This window comes from Geotrypetes seraphini, chromosome 4 (genome assembly GCF_902459505.1).
Source record: "Geotrypetes seraphini chromosome 4, aGeoSer1.1, whole genome shotgun sequence".
NCBI lineage: Eukaryota > Metazoa > Chordata > Amphibia > Gymnophiona > Dermophiidae > Geotrypetes > Geotrypetes seraphini.
The window spans coordinates 18,334,523-18,351,150 of record NC_047087.1 but is presented as its reverse complement, the minus strand read 5'-3'; the positions used below and the strand labels follow the sequence as shown (position 1 = coordinate 18,351,150).

Sequence of the window (16,628 nt, the reverse complement as noted above, 5' to 3'; positions counted from 1 at the left end):
GAAAGGGGGTCCTCCTGCACGGACATCGCGCTCCTTCGAGGCCGAGTGCTTCTGCTTAGTAGCTTTCGGCACTTTGATGACCATTGGTGGCACTGTGGAAGGAAGAGGTACCTGAACCGAGGAGACCGGGGCAGGCACCGACGTCGAGCTCGTGGATGGTGTCGGGGCGAGCGATGCCGGTTTCACCACACTCGATGCAGGAGGGGTCGATGCCGGTTTCGCCCGAACCGGGGAGGTATCAGATGAAGTGGAGGCTGAGGGATCCTTAGCTGCGTCCATCTTGAACATCGATTCCCACAATAGGCAACGCCGCTTGAATGAGCGTGCCGTAAGGGTAGAGCAAGGCCTGCACGATTTCGGGATGTGGTCAGGGCCCAAACACTGCAAACAGCGCCAGTGAGGGTCCGTGAGTGAAATCGCGCGTTGGCACTTGCTGCACTTTTTAAACCCGGTGATTGGCCGGGACATAGGCCGGAAAATCTCCGCCGCGAGGTCGAAGCCAGTGGGCCTGAGCCACGTGGCCGGCCCGTTCGACCCGCCGGAGGAAATAATCTTCTTTTTTTTTTTTTTTTTTTTTTTTTACTGAAAAAGAAAAGTACTGTTAACTGTAATTAAAAGAAAGCGAAAAACGCGGACAAGGAAGGCAAATTTAACTGAATTCAGCTAGCGCATGATGAAGTTGAACTTCTCAGCTCCGCGGAAAAGAAAGAACTGAGGAGACACGCCCAGATCTCCGGGTAGGAAGGCACCGGCGCATGCGCGGTGCGGGCATCTAGAAACTTTAAGTTTCTACAAGCAACACGTGCTTGTGAGACGTCCGTACCGGGGCTCTGTCTGATGACATCACCCCACTAGTGAGAATAGCTGCCTGCTTGTCCTGGGATAATGAGATGTACAATGTCGGCATCAATGAGACAAACTTGGTTCTTTTTATTACATAGAGCTTTTTGGACCCCAGTTCGTTGACAGAAGATGGATAGCTCTAAATCTAATAGATGCTGGCACTGTAAGCTGGAAGCAGGGACACTTGATCATTTACTTTTCTATTGTCCCTACATTATGAATTTTTGGAATTCAATTTGGTCTCAAATAAATTGCTTATTAGAAAACCATGTTGCTCTGTCATACGATACTGTTCTGTTCGGTATTTCTATGAGGAAAAAAAGTCAATTAACAGCACATAACAACAAACTTTTAATGATCATGATGGGTGTTGCTATTCCCAATATAAACGACTGGGTTAAAGTCAAAAAGGCAAGAATAGTTCCAAAAAGCAGGGTAACTAATAAACTGATAAAGGAACTAAAAAGTACTTTCAACTCTAGACGGTACTCAGAATCCAAGATGGAATTGAAGAGCTCAAAGTGGGGGATAAACCCCTACCAGAACTCTTATGGTATCTATCATTGCACCATGATTACTGTGAAAAGTTATTTAAAGCACTTAATCAGATAATTCATACTGTATAACTTGCAGTCTTTCAAGTAGCTTGTAGAAATTTGATAATTCAAAGGTAAGTAACTTAGCTGAAGATTGCTGCTAGCGTTAGTTTGGCTGGGTCCTGACGCGTTTCGCCGCACTGGCTTCCTCAGAGAACCCGCAAACAATCTTGCATTTGTTATTTGTCCTGAATTGAACAGAAAAACATGATACACATAAGAATGAATGTAATGAAATCCCAAAATCATACCAAACTCTCGGCACGGGAGGCAAGGTACCTGAATTTAAATCGGTAATTTTTCTATTTCCTGTGACGTGAGCGCTCAGCTGAGCACCCGTTATTTATGCTTGAGAAGAAATGTCAATCACCTAATGGAGAAACGCCCACCACTCCACTTCTTTATTCAATCCCAAGGGAGTCACTGTTTGCCAATGAAAAATCCAACTCTGTTCGTGCTTCCATAGCCACGCTTGAGAATCGCCCCCCCTCCTGCAATGAGCCACCTCAAGAACCAAAAATTGTAGATCCTGTACTTGGTGTACTTGGTTTCCAATGCTTGCGCACAAACAGTGCAATGGCCACACTTAAAATGTCCTTTGGATGGCTGAGTTGTAGAGACCACTGTTGTACTCATAAAATGTGAAGAAGATACACTGTCCCGTAAATTCTTTCTTCTCAAGCATAAATAACGGGTGCTCAGCTGAGCGCTCACGACACAGGAAATAGAAAAATTACAGATTTAAATTCAGGTACCTTGCCTCCCGTGCCGAGAGTTTGGTATGATTTTGGGATTTCATTACATTCATTCTTATGTGTATCATGTTTTTCTGTTCAATTCAGGACAAATAACAAATGCAAGATTGTTTGCGGGTTCTCTGAGGAAGCCAGTGCGGCGAAACGCGTCAGGACCCAGCCAAACTAACGCTAGCAGCAATCTTCAGCTAAGTTACTTACCTTTGAATTATCAAATTTCTACAAGCTACTTGAAAGACTGCAAGTTACACAGTATGAATTATCTGATTAAGTGCTTTAAATAACTTTTCACAGTAATCATGGTGCAATGATAGATACCATAAGAGTTCTGGTAGGGGTTTATCCCCCACTTTGAGCTCTTCAATTCCATCTTGGATTCTGAGCACCGTCTAGAGTTGAAAGTACTTTTTAGTTCCTTTATAGGGTGTTGCTATTCAACATATTACTAACAACTGGAAAAATTATACTAATCTTAGTTATGCATTTTGGTGGAATTCCTTATGTCATATTTTTAAAATGGAAAGAGTTATTGCTTTACAGAAAGGTAGTTATAAAAATTTTCTAAAGATTTGGGGGCCATTGGTTAAATATTGTAATGAATAGGCATCGTTTTCCTTTGATAATATGGATATATATAGGGAGGGAGGGGGATGATGGGGGAAAATTTGGTTTCATAATGTGTTTTATAATATAATTTATGATATGCTTTAATGAGTATATTGATGGGGGGAGGGGGAGGGAAATTAATTAATTAATATATTTATGAATTTATTGAAGGAATTTCAAGGGTTGTATGATTGTCTTTCATGGTGTTCTTTTGTGCACTTGTTGTAAGTTTGAAAATGAATAAAGATTTTAAAAAAATAAATAAATAAATTTCAGTCTTAGTAGTTTGTTGGTCCACAAAATATTTTTTTTTCCGCCGGTCCATAGATGGAAAAAGGTTGAAGAACATTGATTTAGTGTACACTTATGAAGCGATTTTGGGAGAAAAAAGTAAAATTCTGGAATCTCGCGTGGCAAACCTGGAATCTCTTCTGGGCACACCACTGTGCCATGGCCAGTACTGGGCAGATTTGCACGATCTGTGTCTGTATATGGCCGTTTGGTGGAGGATGGGCTGGGAGGGCTTCAATGGCTGGGAGGGTGTAGATGGGCTGGAGTAGGTTTTAACGGAGATTTCAGCAGTTGGAACCCAAGCACAGTACCAGGTAGAGCTTTGGATTCTTGCCCAGAAATAGCTAAGAAAAAATTTAAAAAAAATTTAAATTGAATCAGGTTGGGCAGACTGGATGGACCATTTGGGTCTTTATCTGCCGTCATCTACTATGTTATGTTACTATGTTATGGCACACAGTTTTTTGAGAGACATTGGCTTAGACCAGGGATCTCAAAGTCCCTCCTTGAGGGCCGCAATCCAGTCAGGTTTTCAGGATTTCCCCAATGAATATGCATTGAAAGCGGTGCATGCACATAGATCTCATGCATATTCATTGGGGAAATCCTGAAAACCCGACTGGATTGCGGCCCTCGAGGAGGGACTTTGAGACCCCTGGCTTAGACTATACTGATTGTAATCTTTGGATGTTACACTCTGAGTCATCTCATAGCTGTTAAGAGCAATTCCCCTTTAAGAATGCTGTGAAAGTATTGTATTTCAAACAAAACTACTATTGAACTTTACTTACAGTCAAACTCTCTGGCAGCTCTCCTACGGCCCATACTTCCAGTGCATCCAACAAAAAGTCATCTTGTGCCGAGAGCTGGGGGCTGTTGTAAGTAGTGCATCTGGGTTTGGCTTTGCTGTGTCCTTTTCCATAGTTACTGTCTATCCAAAGACCAAAATAATTATGCTGTCCACCCATACCCTGTAAAGCGAGATATCATTATTTTGCATACAGTGGTTATTTTCTGTGTAACACCTAATCAAGTCTCATTTAGCAGATCTTTCAACCAAACACTGGCGATCACAGTTACACAGGACATTCAGCACTGGCTGGTTAGCAGCCGCATTCAGTAAGTGAGGGTAGCCTTTCTGCTGTTTTAACTTTATCTACTTAGCAATCTGAATATGGTTGCTAACTGGATAAGCTCTGGCTCTGCCAATAGGCCACCCCGGTATCGCCCAGATAGTGCCAAAGCAGTCAGACAACATATTCAACGGCACTATCTAATTAGCGCCATGCAATATCCCCTTGGCCGACTCTTTTTTAGTTAGCAGCACCTACTAAGTGGATCAAAATGGCCATTTGGCTCCCCGTCACTCAAAGGATAACATATAAGATTCTCTTGCTTACAATTTAAAACTAGAGCTAAACACATCCCAGCATTTATTGATGTATACTAATACTATACTCCCTCTCTAGATCCCTATGTTCTGCCGAACAAAATCTATCGGTCCCCTCGATTCAGCACATACTCTATAACAGTGTTCTTCAACCGCCGGTCCATGGACCAGTGCCAGTCCACAGGGCCGGCATGTGCATCAGGCCCAAAACAGTGTTCTTCAACCACCGGTTTGTGATGCAACTGATGCGGCGTTATCTTCGGGCTGGCTCCCTCTTCCTCACTGACTCAGTGCACAAAGCCACGGGCAGCGGCTCCTATGCACGTCCTGCGCCTGAACTGAAAGCCTTCTCTCTGATGTCACAACATCAGAGGAAAGGCTTCCAGATGGCCCACGACTTAGCTCAGTGTTATTCAACCGCCGGTCTGTGTTCTTCAACCACCGGTCTGTAGACCGATGCCAGTTCACAAAATAATTATTTTATTTTTGCCGTTCCATAGGCGTAAAAAGGTTGAAGAACACTGCTCTACAACACCTTCCAGAAAACAATCTTTTCTGTTACAGCCCCCAGTTTATGGAATGCCCTTTCAACTTACCTTAGGAAAGAAAACATTCTAAGTAACTTTCAATCCCATCTTAAAGCTTTTCTATTTAAAGATGCTTTCACAACTTAATTCTCCTACAATTTTTTCCAATACTGCTCAGACACAGTCCCCCTTCCAATTGTCTCACTTCCTTTTTTTATTTTATTTTATTTTTTTATTTTGCGGGCTGGAGGGACCCGCAAAGGAAGTGGTGGTACTGGCACCATTAGGGAACAGCGATCACAACATGATCCAGTACAAATTAAACATGGGAACATCAAAGGTGAAAAGAACCACAACGACAGCACTCAACTCCAGAAAAGGAAACTACAAGGACATGAGGAAAATGGTAGGAAAAAAGCTCAGCAACAGCTCAGGGAAGGTAAAGACCGTAAAGGAAGCCTGGACACTGCTTAAAGGCACAGTGCTCGAGGCACAAGACCTGTGTGTCCCAAGGTTTAGGAAAGGGTGCAAAAAAAATCGAACTACAAACCCAGCATGGATAACTACTGCACTTAAAAAGGCGATAAGCGACAAGAAATCATCCTTCAAGAAATGGAAAAAGGAACCAACAAAGGAAAACCAGGAAGAGCACAAAAGAAACCAGAAAGAATGTCATCGAGAGGTCAGGAAAGCAAAGAGAGAATATGAGGAACGACTGGCAGGAGAGGCAAGAAACTTCAAACCCTTCTTCAGGTATGTGAAAGGGAAACAACCAGCCAGAGAGGAAGTAGGACCACTGGACGACGGAGACAAGACAGGAGCGATAAAGGAGGAAAAAGAGGTAGCTGACAGGTTAAACAATTTCTTCTCGTCAGTCTTCACCAGAGAGGACACATCCAATATCCCAGAACCCGAGGTGATTATAAGCGGAGAACACGACAAAAGACTGGTACAACTAGAGGTAAGCAAAGAGGATGTCCTCAGGCAGATAGACAGACTAAAGAGCGACAAATCACCGGGCCCGGACGGCATCCACCCAAGGGTAATAAAAGAACTGAGAAACAAAATAGCAGAGACACTTCGCCAAATATGTAACCTCTCCCTAAAAACTGGGGAGATCCCAGAGGACTGGAAAATAGCAAACGTCACGCCCATCTTTAAGAAGGGATCAAGGGGTGACCCGGGGAACTACAGGCCTGTGAGCTTGACCTCGGTTCCAGGAAAGATGATGGAAGCAATGGTAAAGCACAGTTACTTACCGTAACAGGTGTTATCCAGGGACAGCAGGCAGATATTCTTAACGCATGGGTGACGTCACCGACGGAGCCCCGGTACGGACCTTTTTAACTAGAAAGTTCTAGTTGGCCGCACCGCACATGCGCGAGTGCCTTCCCGCCCGACGGAGGAGTGCGTGGTCCCCAGTTAAGATAAGCCAGCTAAGAAGCCAACCCGGGGAGGCGGGTGGGACGTAAGAATATCTGCCTGCTGTCCCTGGATAACACCTGTTACGGTAAGTAACTGTGCTTTATCCCAGGACAAGCAGGCAGCATATTCTTAACGCATGAGTGACCTCCAAGCTAACAGAGAGGGAGGAGGAATGGTTGGCCATTAGGAAAATAAATTTTGTAACACAGATTGGCCGAAGTGTCCATCCCGTCTGGAGAAGGCATCCAGACAGTAGTGAGTAGTGAACGTGTGAACTGAGGACCAAGTGGCAGCCTTGCAGATTTCCTCGATGGGCGTGGAACGGAGGAAAGCCACAGAAGCAGCCATAGCTCTGACCCTGTGGGCCGTGACAGCACCTTCCAGTGAGAGACCGGCCCGAGCATAACAGAACGCAATACAGGCAGCAAGCCAGTTGGAAAGCGTCCGTTTAGAGACAGGATGACCTAGACGGTTAGGATCGAAGGTCAGAAAGAGCTGAGGGGACGAGCGGTGAGCCCTGGTACGGTCAAGGTAGTATGCAAGGGCACGCTTTCAATCCAGCGTGTGCAACGCCTGTTCCCCAGGATGAGAGTGGGGTTTAGGGAAAAAGACAGGCAACACAATGGACTGGTTGAGGTGAAAAGCCGAGACCACCTTGGGAAGGAATTTAGGATGGGTACGCAGAACCACCTTGTCATGGTGAAAAACAGTGAACGGTGGATCGGCGACCAGTGCATGCAGCTCACTAACCCTCCTGGCAGAGGTGATGGCAATGAGGAAAAGCACCTTCCATGTTAGAAGTTTGAGCGAAGTTGTGGCAAGAGGCTCAAACGGAGGTTTCATGAGGGCTGATAAAACCACATTCAGGTCCCAGACGACAGGAGGAGGCTTCAGAGGTGGTTTGACATTGAAGAGGCCTCTCATGAACCGGGAAACCAGTGGATGAGCCATGAGAGGTTTTCCGAGGATAGGCTCATGAAATGCAGTGATAGCACTGAGGTGGACTCTGATTGAGGTAGACTTGAGGCCAGCGTCGGACAGAGAGAGCAAATAGTCCAGTACAGTTTCCACCGCTAATGAGGTGGGATCGTGATGATGCAGCAGACACCAAGAGGAGAACCTGGTCCACTTCTGATGGTAACATTGGAGGGTGGCCAGTTTCCTGGAGGCATCCAAAATGCGACGGACAGGCTGAGACAGATTCTCTGGAGAGGTCAGCCCGAGAGAAACCAAGCTGTCAGGTGGAGCGAAGACAGATTGGGATGCAGTAGAGACTGACGTTGCTGCGTAAGTAGAGTAGGAAACACAGGAAGAGGAATGGGCTCCCTGGAGCTGAGCTGAAGCAGGAGGGAGAACCAGTGTTGGCGAGGCCACCGAGGAGCGATGAGAATCATGGTGGCCCTGTCCCTGCGGAGTTTGGCTAACGTCCGCAACATCAGAGGTAGGGGAGGAAAGGCATAGAGGAACCGATCCGTCCAGTCGAGCAGGAATGCATCTGGGGTTAGACGATGAGGAGAGAAGAGTCTGGAACAGAACTGGGGCAGCTGATGGTTGTGAGGCGCTGCAAAGAGGTCCACCTGCGGAGTGCCCCAGCGAGCAAAGATGGAGTGGAGTGTTGAAGGGTCCAGAGTCCACTCGTGAGGTTGAAGAATGCGGCTGAGATTGTCGGCCAGGGAGTTCTGTTCGCCCTGGATATAGACAGCCTTGAGGAAGAGATTGCGGGCCGTGGCCCAGGTCCAGATGCGGAGAGCCTCCTGACAAAGGAGGCGAGATCCGGTGCCGCCTTGCTTGTTTATGTAGTACATGGCGACTTGATTGTCTGTGCACAGGAGAAGAACCTGAGGGCAGAGAAGGTGCTGGAAGGCTTTGAGAGCATAGAACATGGCTCTGAGTTCTAGGAAATTGATGTGATGTTGACGATCCTGAGGGGTCCAGAGTCCCTGGGTGCGTAGATCTCCTAGGTGAGCTCCCCACGCATAGGGGGAGGCATCCGTGGTTATGATCATGGAGTGAGGGGGTAGATGAAAGAGTAGACCCCTGGAAAGATTTGAGGAGTTCAACCACCATTGAAGAGATTGCTGAAGAGACGATGTCACAGAGATGGGATGAGAAAGAAGATCCGACCATTGGTTGGCAAGAGTCCATTGAGGTGTCCTGAGGTGGAGTCGAGCCAGAGGAAGCACATGTACCGTGGAGGCTATGTGGCCCAGGAGGACCATCATCTGTCGGGCAGGAATGGAGTGATGAAGGAGCACCTGACGACAGAGGTGGAGCAGAGTCCGTTGACGATCGGAGGGGAGAAACGCCCTCATTAGTGTGGAGTCGAGAACTGCTCCAATGAACTGAAGTCGCTGTGTAGGAAGCAGATGCGACTTGGGGTAGTTGATCTCAAACCCCAGGAGATGGAGGAGCGAGATGGTGTGATGAGTGGCTTGTAGCACAAGCGGCGACGTAGGAGCTTTCACCAACCAATCGTCCAAGTAGGGGAACACCTGGAGGTTGTGAGACCTGAGGAAGGCCGCCACCACAATAAGGCACTTGGTGAACACCCTGGGGGATGAAGCGAGGCCAAAAGGTAGCACTTTGTACTGATAGTGATGGTGCTGTATCTGAAACCGTAGGTAGCGATGTGAAGTCGGATTGATTGGGATGTGAGTGTAGGCCTCTTTGAGGTCCAGGGAACATAGCCAGTCGTGTTGAGAGAGAAGAGGGTACAGCGTGGCAAGGGAGAGCATTCTGAACTTCTCCTTGACCAGACACTTGTTGAGGTCCCTGAGATCGAGGATGGGACGAAGGTCTCCTGTCTTCTTGGGAACCAGGAAGTAGCGGGAGTAGAATCCCTGACCCCGTTGGGCCGGAGGCACCTCTTCGATGGCATTGAGAAGAAGGAGGGATTGGACCTCCCTCAGGAGGAGGGGGGTTTGGGGGGAGTGAGAAGCAGACTCTACGGGAGGATTGTTTGGTGGAAGAGTCTGGAAATTGAGAGAGTAGCCGTGGCGGATGATGTTGAGGACCCATTGGTCTGATGTGATGACCTCCCAACGGCTGAGGAAGATATGTAGACGTCCTCCGATTGGTTGAGGAAGAGGCAACGAGGGAGGAAGACTGGCTATGTCCTGGAGAGAGGAGTCAAAAGAGCTGAGAAGGTTTCGAAGGAGGGAGAGGCTTGGCAGGTTGACTAGACTGAGAACGAGCCTGAGTGTGTTGATGTTGTTGACGGGGCCGCCGAGGTTGCTGTGAAGGCGGATTGAGGGGTCTGGCAGAGAACCTGCGCTAATACGAGGACTGTGGTCTGTAAGGGCGAGCAGGTGGGGCCTTTTTCTTAGGTTTAATAAGAGTGTCCCATCTGGTCTCATGGGCCGAGAGCTTTTGGGTGGTTTAGTCTAGGGACTCCCCAAAAAGTTCATCCCCAAGACAGGGAGCGTTGGCTAGGCGGTCTTGGTGGTTGATGTCCAAATCAGATACCCTCAACCAAGCCAGGCGGCGCATGGCCACGGCCATGGCAGATGCACGGGAGGTGAGCTCAAAGGAATCATAAATAGAGCGCACCATAAATTTCCGCAGTTGGAGAAGGCTGGAAATTTGCTGCTGGAAGAGCGGAACTTTACGTTCCGGAATGTATTTTTGAAGGGCGGACAGTTGTTGAACCAGATGTTTCATGTAAAATGAGAAATGAAATGTGTAATTGTTCGCCCTGTTGGTCAGCATTGAGTTTTGATAAAGGCACTTGCCAAACTTGTCCATCGTCTTGCCTTCTCTGCCAGGAGGGGTGGAGGCATAAACACTGGAGCCCTGAGTTTTCTTCAAGGTAGACTCAACCAGGAGAGACTCATGGGGTAGCTGAGGTTTGTCAAAACCCGGGATCAGGATGACCCTGTAAAGGCTATCCAGCTTACGGGGGGCCCCGGGGACGGTGAGTGGGTTCTCCCAGTTCTTATAAAAAGTTTCCCGCAGTATGTCATGTACGGGTAACTTAAGAAACTCCTTGGGAGGCTGTTCAAAATCCAAGGCCTCCAGAAAGGCCTGGGATTTTTTGGAGTCAGACTCTAGAGGGATAGAGAGAGCCGCTGACATCTCCCTGAGGAACCTTGAGAAGGAGGATTGCTCAGGCTTAGAAGTGGTATCGGGCGCTGAGGGCTCCTCGTCCGATGACGATGCGTCCTCCTCGGTACCGGGAGGGGAGTCTTCCCATAGGTCCGGGTCCCTGACATCAGTGTGCGCATGTCGAGATATCGGGGTGGAAGGCTCAGTATGGTGGGTCTTAGACAGAGACTTGCCAGAGCGCACAGAGACATTACCGGGAGAGGAAGAGCGGTGCTGGTCTCGGTCCCGGGAAGAACGGTGCCGGTCTCGGTCCGGAGAGGATCGGTGCCCCTCCTGGTACCGAGGAGGATCGGCATCAGCGTGGGTATGACCTACGGGGTGGGCACGAAGGTGTTCAGCCGAGAGAATCGGCATGGAAGAGTTAAGGGGCACCGATGGGGTGGATACCGGTTCGACGGCACGAGGCTCGGGCCGGTCTGGTACCGAAAGGAGCGGTGCCAGGAGGGTCGGTAACAGGTGCTGGAGTTGTTGCTGCAGCTGTTCCTGTAATTTGTCTTGGAGGATGGTCGCGATACGGTCATCCAGTGGTTGCACCGGAACCGCTTTTTTCTGCTTCGGTTCCTTAGGGCCGCTCCACGCCCCGGCGATGAGGAGGCCGATGATGAGGCACTCACCGAGATCGGGGCGGAGCGTTTCCGGGGTCGGCGTGAAGCCGGTAGGGCCGGTGTCGCCACTGTGGCCGGAGGGCGCTCAAGGGAGGTGGAAGGCTTCTTAGCCGGCTTACCTGGCGCCAGCGACACCGATGCAGGATCGGGCGTCGTCGAAGTGGTGGATGCCGATTTTGGCGGTACCGTAGTCGACGGAATTGGCTCCATAGCAGATGCGGTGCCGAAGAGGATGTTCTGCTGGATTTGTCGATTCTTCAGAGTACGTTTTTTAAGAGTGGCACAGCGGGTGCAGGAGTCCGCCCGATGCTCAGGATCCAAACACTGTAGGCACCAATTGTGTGGGTCAGTGAGGGAGATCGGGCATGCACACCGCTGGCACTTCTTAAAACCCGGCTGCGGGGGCATGAATGGAAACACAGCCTCCGCAAAATCAAACCCGGAGGCTTATATGATGGCAACAGGCCCCGCCGGGGCCGGCCTGAAAAATAAAGAAAAAAACTAAGATTTTTTTTTTTTTTTTTTTTTTACAATTTAGAACGGAAAAGAAACCCGAAGGGAAAAAGAGAAAAAACAAGAAAATAACGCGAGCGGGAAGGCAAAAAGGAAGTTTTCAACGGCCGTTGAAACCACATGCGTCTTCTTCGCTCCGCGGAAACGAAGAAACTGGGGACCACGCACTCCTCCGTCGGGCGGGAAGGCACTCGCGCATGCGCGGTGCGGCCAACTAGAACTTTCTAGTTAAAAAGGTCCGTACCGGGGCTCCGTCGGTGACGTCACCCATGCGTTAAGAATATGCTGCCTGCTTGTCCTGGGATAAAGGACACAATCTGCGAACACATAGAAAACAATGGACAACTGAAGGAGAACCAGCATGGCTTCTGCAAGGGAAGGTCATGCCTCACGAATTTACTGTACTTCTTTGAGGGAATAAACAGTCAGATGGATAAGGGGGATCCATAGACATCATTTACCTTGACTTCCAAAAAGCCTTCGACAAGGTACCTCACGAACGGCTACTTAAAAAGCTGTGGAACCACAGGGTGCAAGGGGATATCTACCGATGGATCAAACACTGGTTGGCGGGCAGGAAACAAAGGGTTGGAGAGTAAAGGGCAAATACTCAGATTGGCAATGGGTCACGAGCGGAGTTCCGCAGGGGTCGGTGCTGGGACCCCTACTGTTCAACATATTTATCAATGATCTGGAGATAGGGACTAAATGTGAGGTTATCAAATTTGCTGATGACACCAAACTCTGCAGCAGGGTTAGAAACACGGAAGACTGCGAAGACCTGCAAAGGGACCTAACGAGACTGGAAGACTGGGCAAAAAAGTGGCAAATGAGTTTTAACGTAGAGAAATGCAAGGTCATGCATATAGGGAAAAAGAACCCGATATTCAGCTACAAAATGGGGGGTGAGTAATCTGGAAAGGGACCTGGGGGTGATGGTCGAAACATCACTGAAACCATCGGCGCAATGTGCGACAGCCTCAAAGAAAGCTAACAGAATGCTGGGCATCATCAAAAAGGGTATCACAACCCGGACGAAGGAAGTCATCATGCCGCTGTACCGCGCAATGGTGCGACCGCACCTGGAGTACTGTGTTCAATACTGGTCACCGTACCTCAAGAAGGACATGGCGGTACTCGAGGGAGTGCAGAAGAGGGCGACGAAACTGATAAAAGGTATGGAAAATTTTTCATACGCCGACAGGTTAAAAATGCTGGGGCTGTTCTCCCTGGAGAAGAGGAGACTTAGAGGGGACATGATAGAAACCTTCAAAATCCTTAAGGGCATAGAGAAAGTGAATAAGGATAGATTCTTCAAACTGTGGGGAGCCACAAGCACTAGGGGTCACTCGGAGAAATTGAAAGGGGACAGGTTTAGAACAAATGCTAGGAAGTTCTTTTTTACACAGAGGGTGGTGGACACATGGAACGCGCTTCCGGAAGATGTGATAGGCCGGAACTCTGTACAGGGGTTCAAGGAGGGTTTGGACAGGTTCCTGGAGGATAAAGGGATAGAGGGGTACAGATAAAACTGAGGTAGGTTATAGAAGTGGTCAGAAACCACTTCACAGGTCACGGACCTGATGGGCCGCCGCGGGAGCGGACCGCTGGGCAGGATGGACCTCGGTCTGACCCAGTGGAGGCAACTTCTTATGTTCTTAAATGTAATTAGTATCTCCCCATTACCTCATGTACCATGTCTATGTCTACTATACATATTGATTAAGCCCCTCAATAAATATGTTAATCTTTTAATTTTGTATGTACTCTACCTAGACAGGTTGATAGGGAGTATATCAAAATAAAATAAACTTGATCAGGACCATTGAATATTGATTCCATAGTATTTTGCCAAAATGTCATCTAATCCCATATTCCTATTCTGATCGAGCAGGGCAATAGGAAGGTAGATGCAGACATGCACTTAAGAGTAGAACCAATTCAAAGCAAGGTTTCAGTCTCACTCCACCTTGAGAACTGCATTCAAATCTGGATGCCATATCTCAAAAAAGATATAGCTGAATTAGAAAAGGTTCAAAGAAGAGTGACCAAAATGAAAAAAGGGAATGGAAATCCTCTCATGAGAAAAGGCTAAAGGAGGTTAGGGCTGTTCAGCTTGGAAAAGATAGGGCTGAGGCGGGATATGATTGAGGTCTTTAAAATCCTGGAGTGGTGTAGAATGGGTAAAAGTGAATTGATTTTTCACTCTTTAAAAAAATTACAAAAACAGAGGAAATTCAATGAAATTAGATGGAAACAAAACAAAATAGGAAGAAATTTTTTTCACTCAACAAATAGTTAAGATCTGGAACTTGTTGCCAGAGGATATGGTTATAGCAGTTAACATAGCTGGGTTTAAAAAACGTTTGAACAAGGTCTGTAGGAAAAGTCCATAGTCTGCTATTGAGACAGACATGTTTTCCGTCACAGCCCCTGTCCTCTGGAATGCTATGCCATCACACCTCCGCCTTGAAAACTCTCAACAAATTCAAAACCAAACTTAAAACCTTTCTATTTCAAGACGCTTACTAAAATAGAAGATAAGATCCCTTCTCCAACTATTTCCAAAGATTAATGAGAACTGCTTTTAAGAAGCGACTTCTCTTCCTTATTTGTTTTTTCCCTTCCCCTTCTTACATCCCTTTAATTTTTATTTTAACTTCAATGTAATTTTGAATCTTCCCATTCCCCAACACCTCTCATATCAATTTTGTCTATGTTCTTGTCTTTGTCCTGTCCACACATTGCCCTATTTTATTTTTTTAACTTAAATTTTAGCATTGTAAACCGACCAGATACTTGTTCATGGTCGGTATATCAAATTGTAAATAAACTTAGAAACTAGGAAGCCACTACTTGCACTGGGATTGTGGCATAAACTGTTGCTATGAGTTGGGCTTCTGTCAGGTATTTGTGACCTGGATTGGCCACTGTGGGAACAGGATAGCTATTCTTATGTTTCTAATTCTGTGAGCTGAAAATGATTTTATTTTGATCACTGTGATTGAGAATTAATTAACATGCCTCTGAGAAGCTTAAATGAACAAATTCCTCATACCAAAAAAAATCTATTGTGTGAAGCATGACACAAGTTTTGAGCATAAATTTTGTAGGGGCCAGCTTCTCCATGAGTGAAAGGACTCAGTATGAAACAGGGCTACCTAAACGTGAACAGGATCCAGAGAGAAGGGAAGAGCTGAAATACTGCAAAAAAAACCTTGATACATTAGAGAAGGGAAGAGCTGAAATACTGCAAAAAAACCTTGATACATTACAGCAGGGATGTCCAACTTGTGACATGTGAACCAAATGTGACCCACTTGAGAATAAAATAAAATGCTTTACCTAATTAGCAAATATGATTTTGAAATATCACAAAGTCTCAGAAGAGATTCGCATATTTTGATGAGTATAAAAGGCTTCAGCCAACATATGGATTTCTGATAACACGGCCAAGTGTTGAAAAGACGGGTGCCTCTGCAATACAGAACACTTTTGAGTTTTCTGACTCAAGAGTGAAGGAAAGGAAATGCAGACCAACATATTTAGAGTAACTACTTAAGATCTCACACAATAGGGTATAATTTACACAAGATGATGTAAAATTAAGAAAATAGCAAAAAAATAAAAAGTTTCCAAATGTTAGCAATGTCTTTCTTACAGACGAAAATAAAAAGACCCATGAAGTTCTCACAGTTATTGATAAATGGGAAGCAGGTAAGCAGATGTAGATAACAAAATTTTCAGAAGCTCCATAGATCACATCCTTTGGAATACTAGCCCCCCCCTTACAAAGCCGTGGTAACAGCTGCCACGCAGCAAATGCTCCGACACCCATTAAATCCTTATGGGTGTTAGAGTGGTTACCAAGGCTTTGTAAAAGGAACCCTAAATGTTTAACAATTATATCACCCTTGAAAGATTAAGCAGTTGAAAGTAGCTTAACTTTCAGCAGATTTATACTCCTGACCACCTTTGGGCATCCAGCAGTCCTTCCCCTATTCCCATACCCTTACTCATTTCAGTTAGTGCCACAGGCATTTGTTTCCTCTGCCCATTGGTAACTCCTCTTGTATACCTTATTTAAAAAGAAAAAATGTGATACAGGAACTTTTGAGAGCATAAAAATCTTTTCAAGTTTATCTAGGATGAAATATGGCTTCCAGAGCTCTGCATCTCAGTAAACAATCACAAATAGCAAAAGATACTGCAACTGAAAAAGCACTACGAATATGAAGAGAGAAAGTGAGGGGCCTCTTTAACTAGCTCTGCATTTGAGTCACACAGACTGGTAACCTACTGAAATGGACATTAAATCTTTTTGGGTACTCACTAGTCCATTTGGCATTGTTTGCTGGCCGTGATTCAGATACATGTAGTGGTCATTGTATCCTGTATACGTATAAACTTCCAGATGGGGGAAAATGGAAAACAAGAAGCACCTGTTGTTCCCTGGAAATTACCACACAAGAACATAAAGACCAAGACAGTAATTGGAACTTCACCCATAAACAAACAAAACCCTACACACACATTTTCCCCAAAGCAGTATTTATTGAAAGACCCAAATCAGCCTGCGTTTCGACAAAATTGCCTCTGTCAGGAGTCATTTAGATTTCACAAACACATTCTTCCTCTCAGACAGCACTTGTGACGATTATCACAGACAGTGCTTGCTGTAGTTTAAGGGGGTTTTCTGCATCCTTAACATGGGAATGATATCTGACTTAGCAAGCAAAATAACTGTGACATCAACATATCCCCTGAGACAATCAATTTTGACAAACTATGGGCTGTGATGGTACTGTACTTCAACACATAGCAATAATGACTTGAGAAAGTATAGAGGTCAACGATTTTGGTTTCAGTTTCGGCAAGTTTGGATTTTAGCTGGAAACACCCTGTGCATTTTCAGCAGAAACCTGAAATTATAGCCCTGCCCCCGCCCCACCTCCACAAGTTAGCATCCCCCA

General features: G+C 46.4%; 1 protein-coding gene across 4 annotated transcripts in view; it reads right to left on the bottom strand.

Annotated features, from left to right (window-relative positions):
• MEAK7 (MTOR associated protein, eak-7 homolog) overlaps window positions 1-16,628 on the bottom strand; it is a 97,710-nt gene that overhangs the window by 14,562 nt on the left and 66,520 nt on the right. Inside the window, exons 6-8 of one of the 4 annotated variants that reach the window (XM_033942733.1) lie at window positions 15,989-16,107; window positions 15,001-15,132; window positions 3,926-4,062 (exon numbers count right to left, since the gene is read on the bottom strand). In XM_033942733.1, coding sequence (XP_033798624.1) covers window positions 15,028-15,132; window positions 15,989-16,107 — 224 coding nt within the window. In that variant the 3' untranslated portion in view covers window positions 3,926-4,062; window positions 15,001-15,027. Of the gene's footprint in view, window positions 1-3,882; window positions 4,063-15,000; window positions 15,133-15,988; window positions 16,108-16,628 lie in introns of those variants that run through there. The other 3 variants (XM_033942734.1, XM_033942731.1, XM_033942732.1) reach the window with 3 other exon arrangements.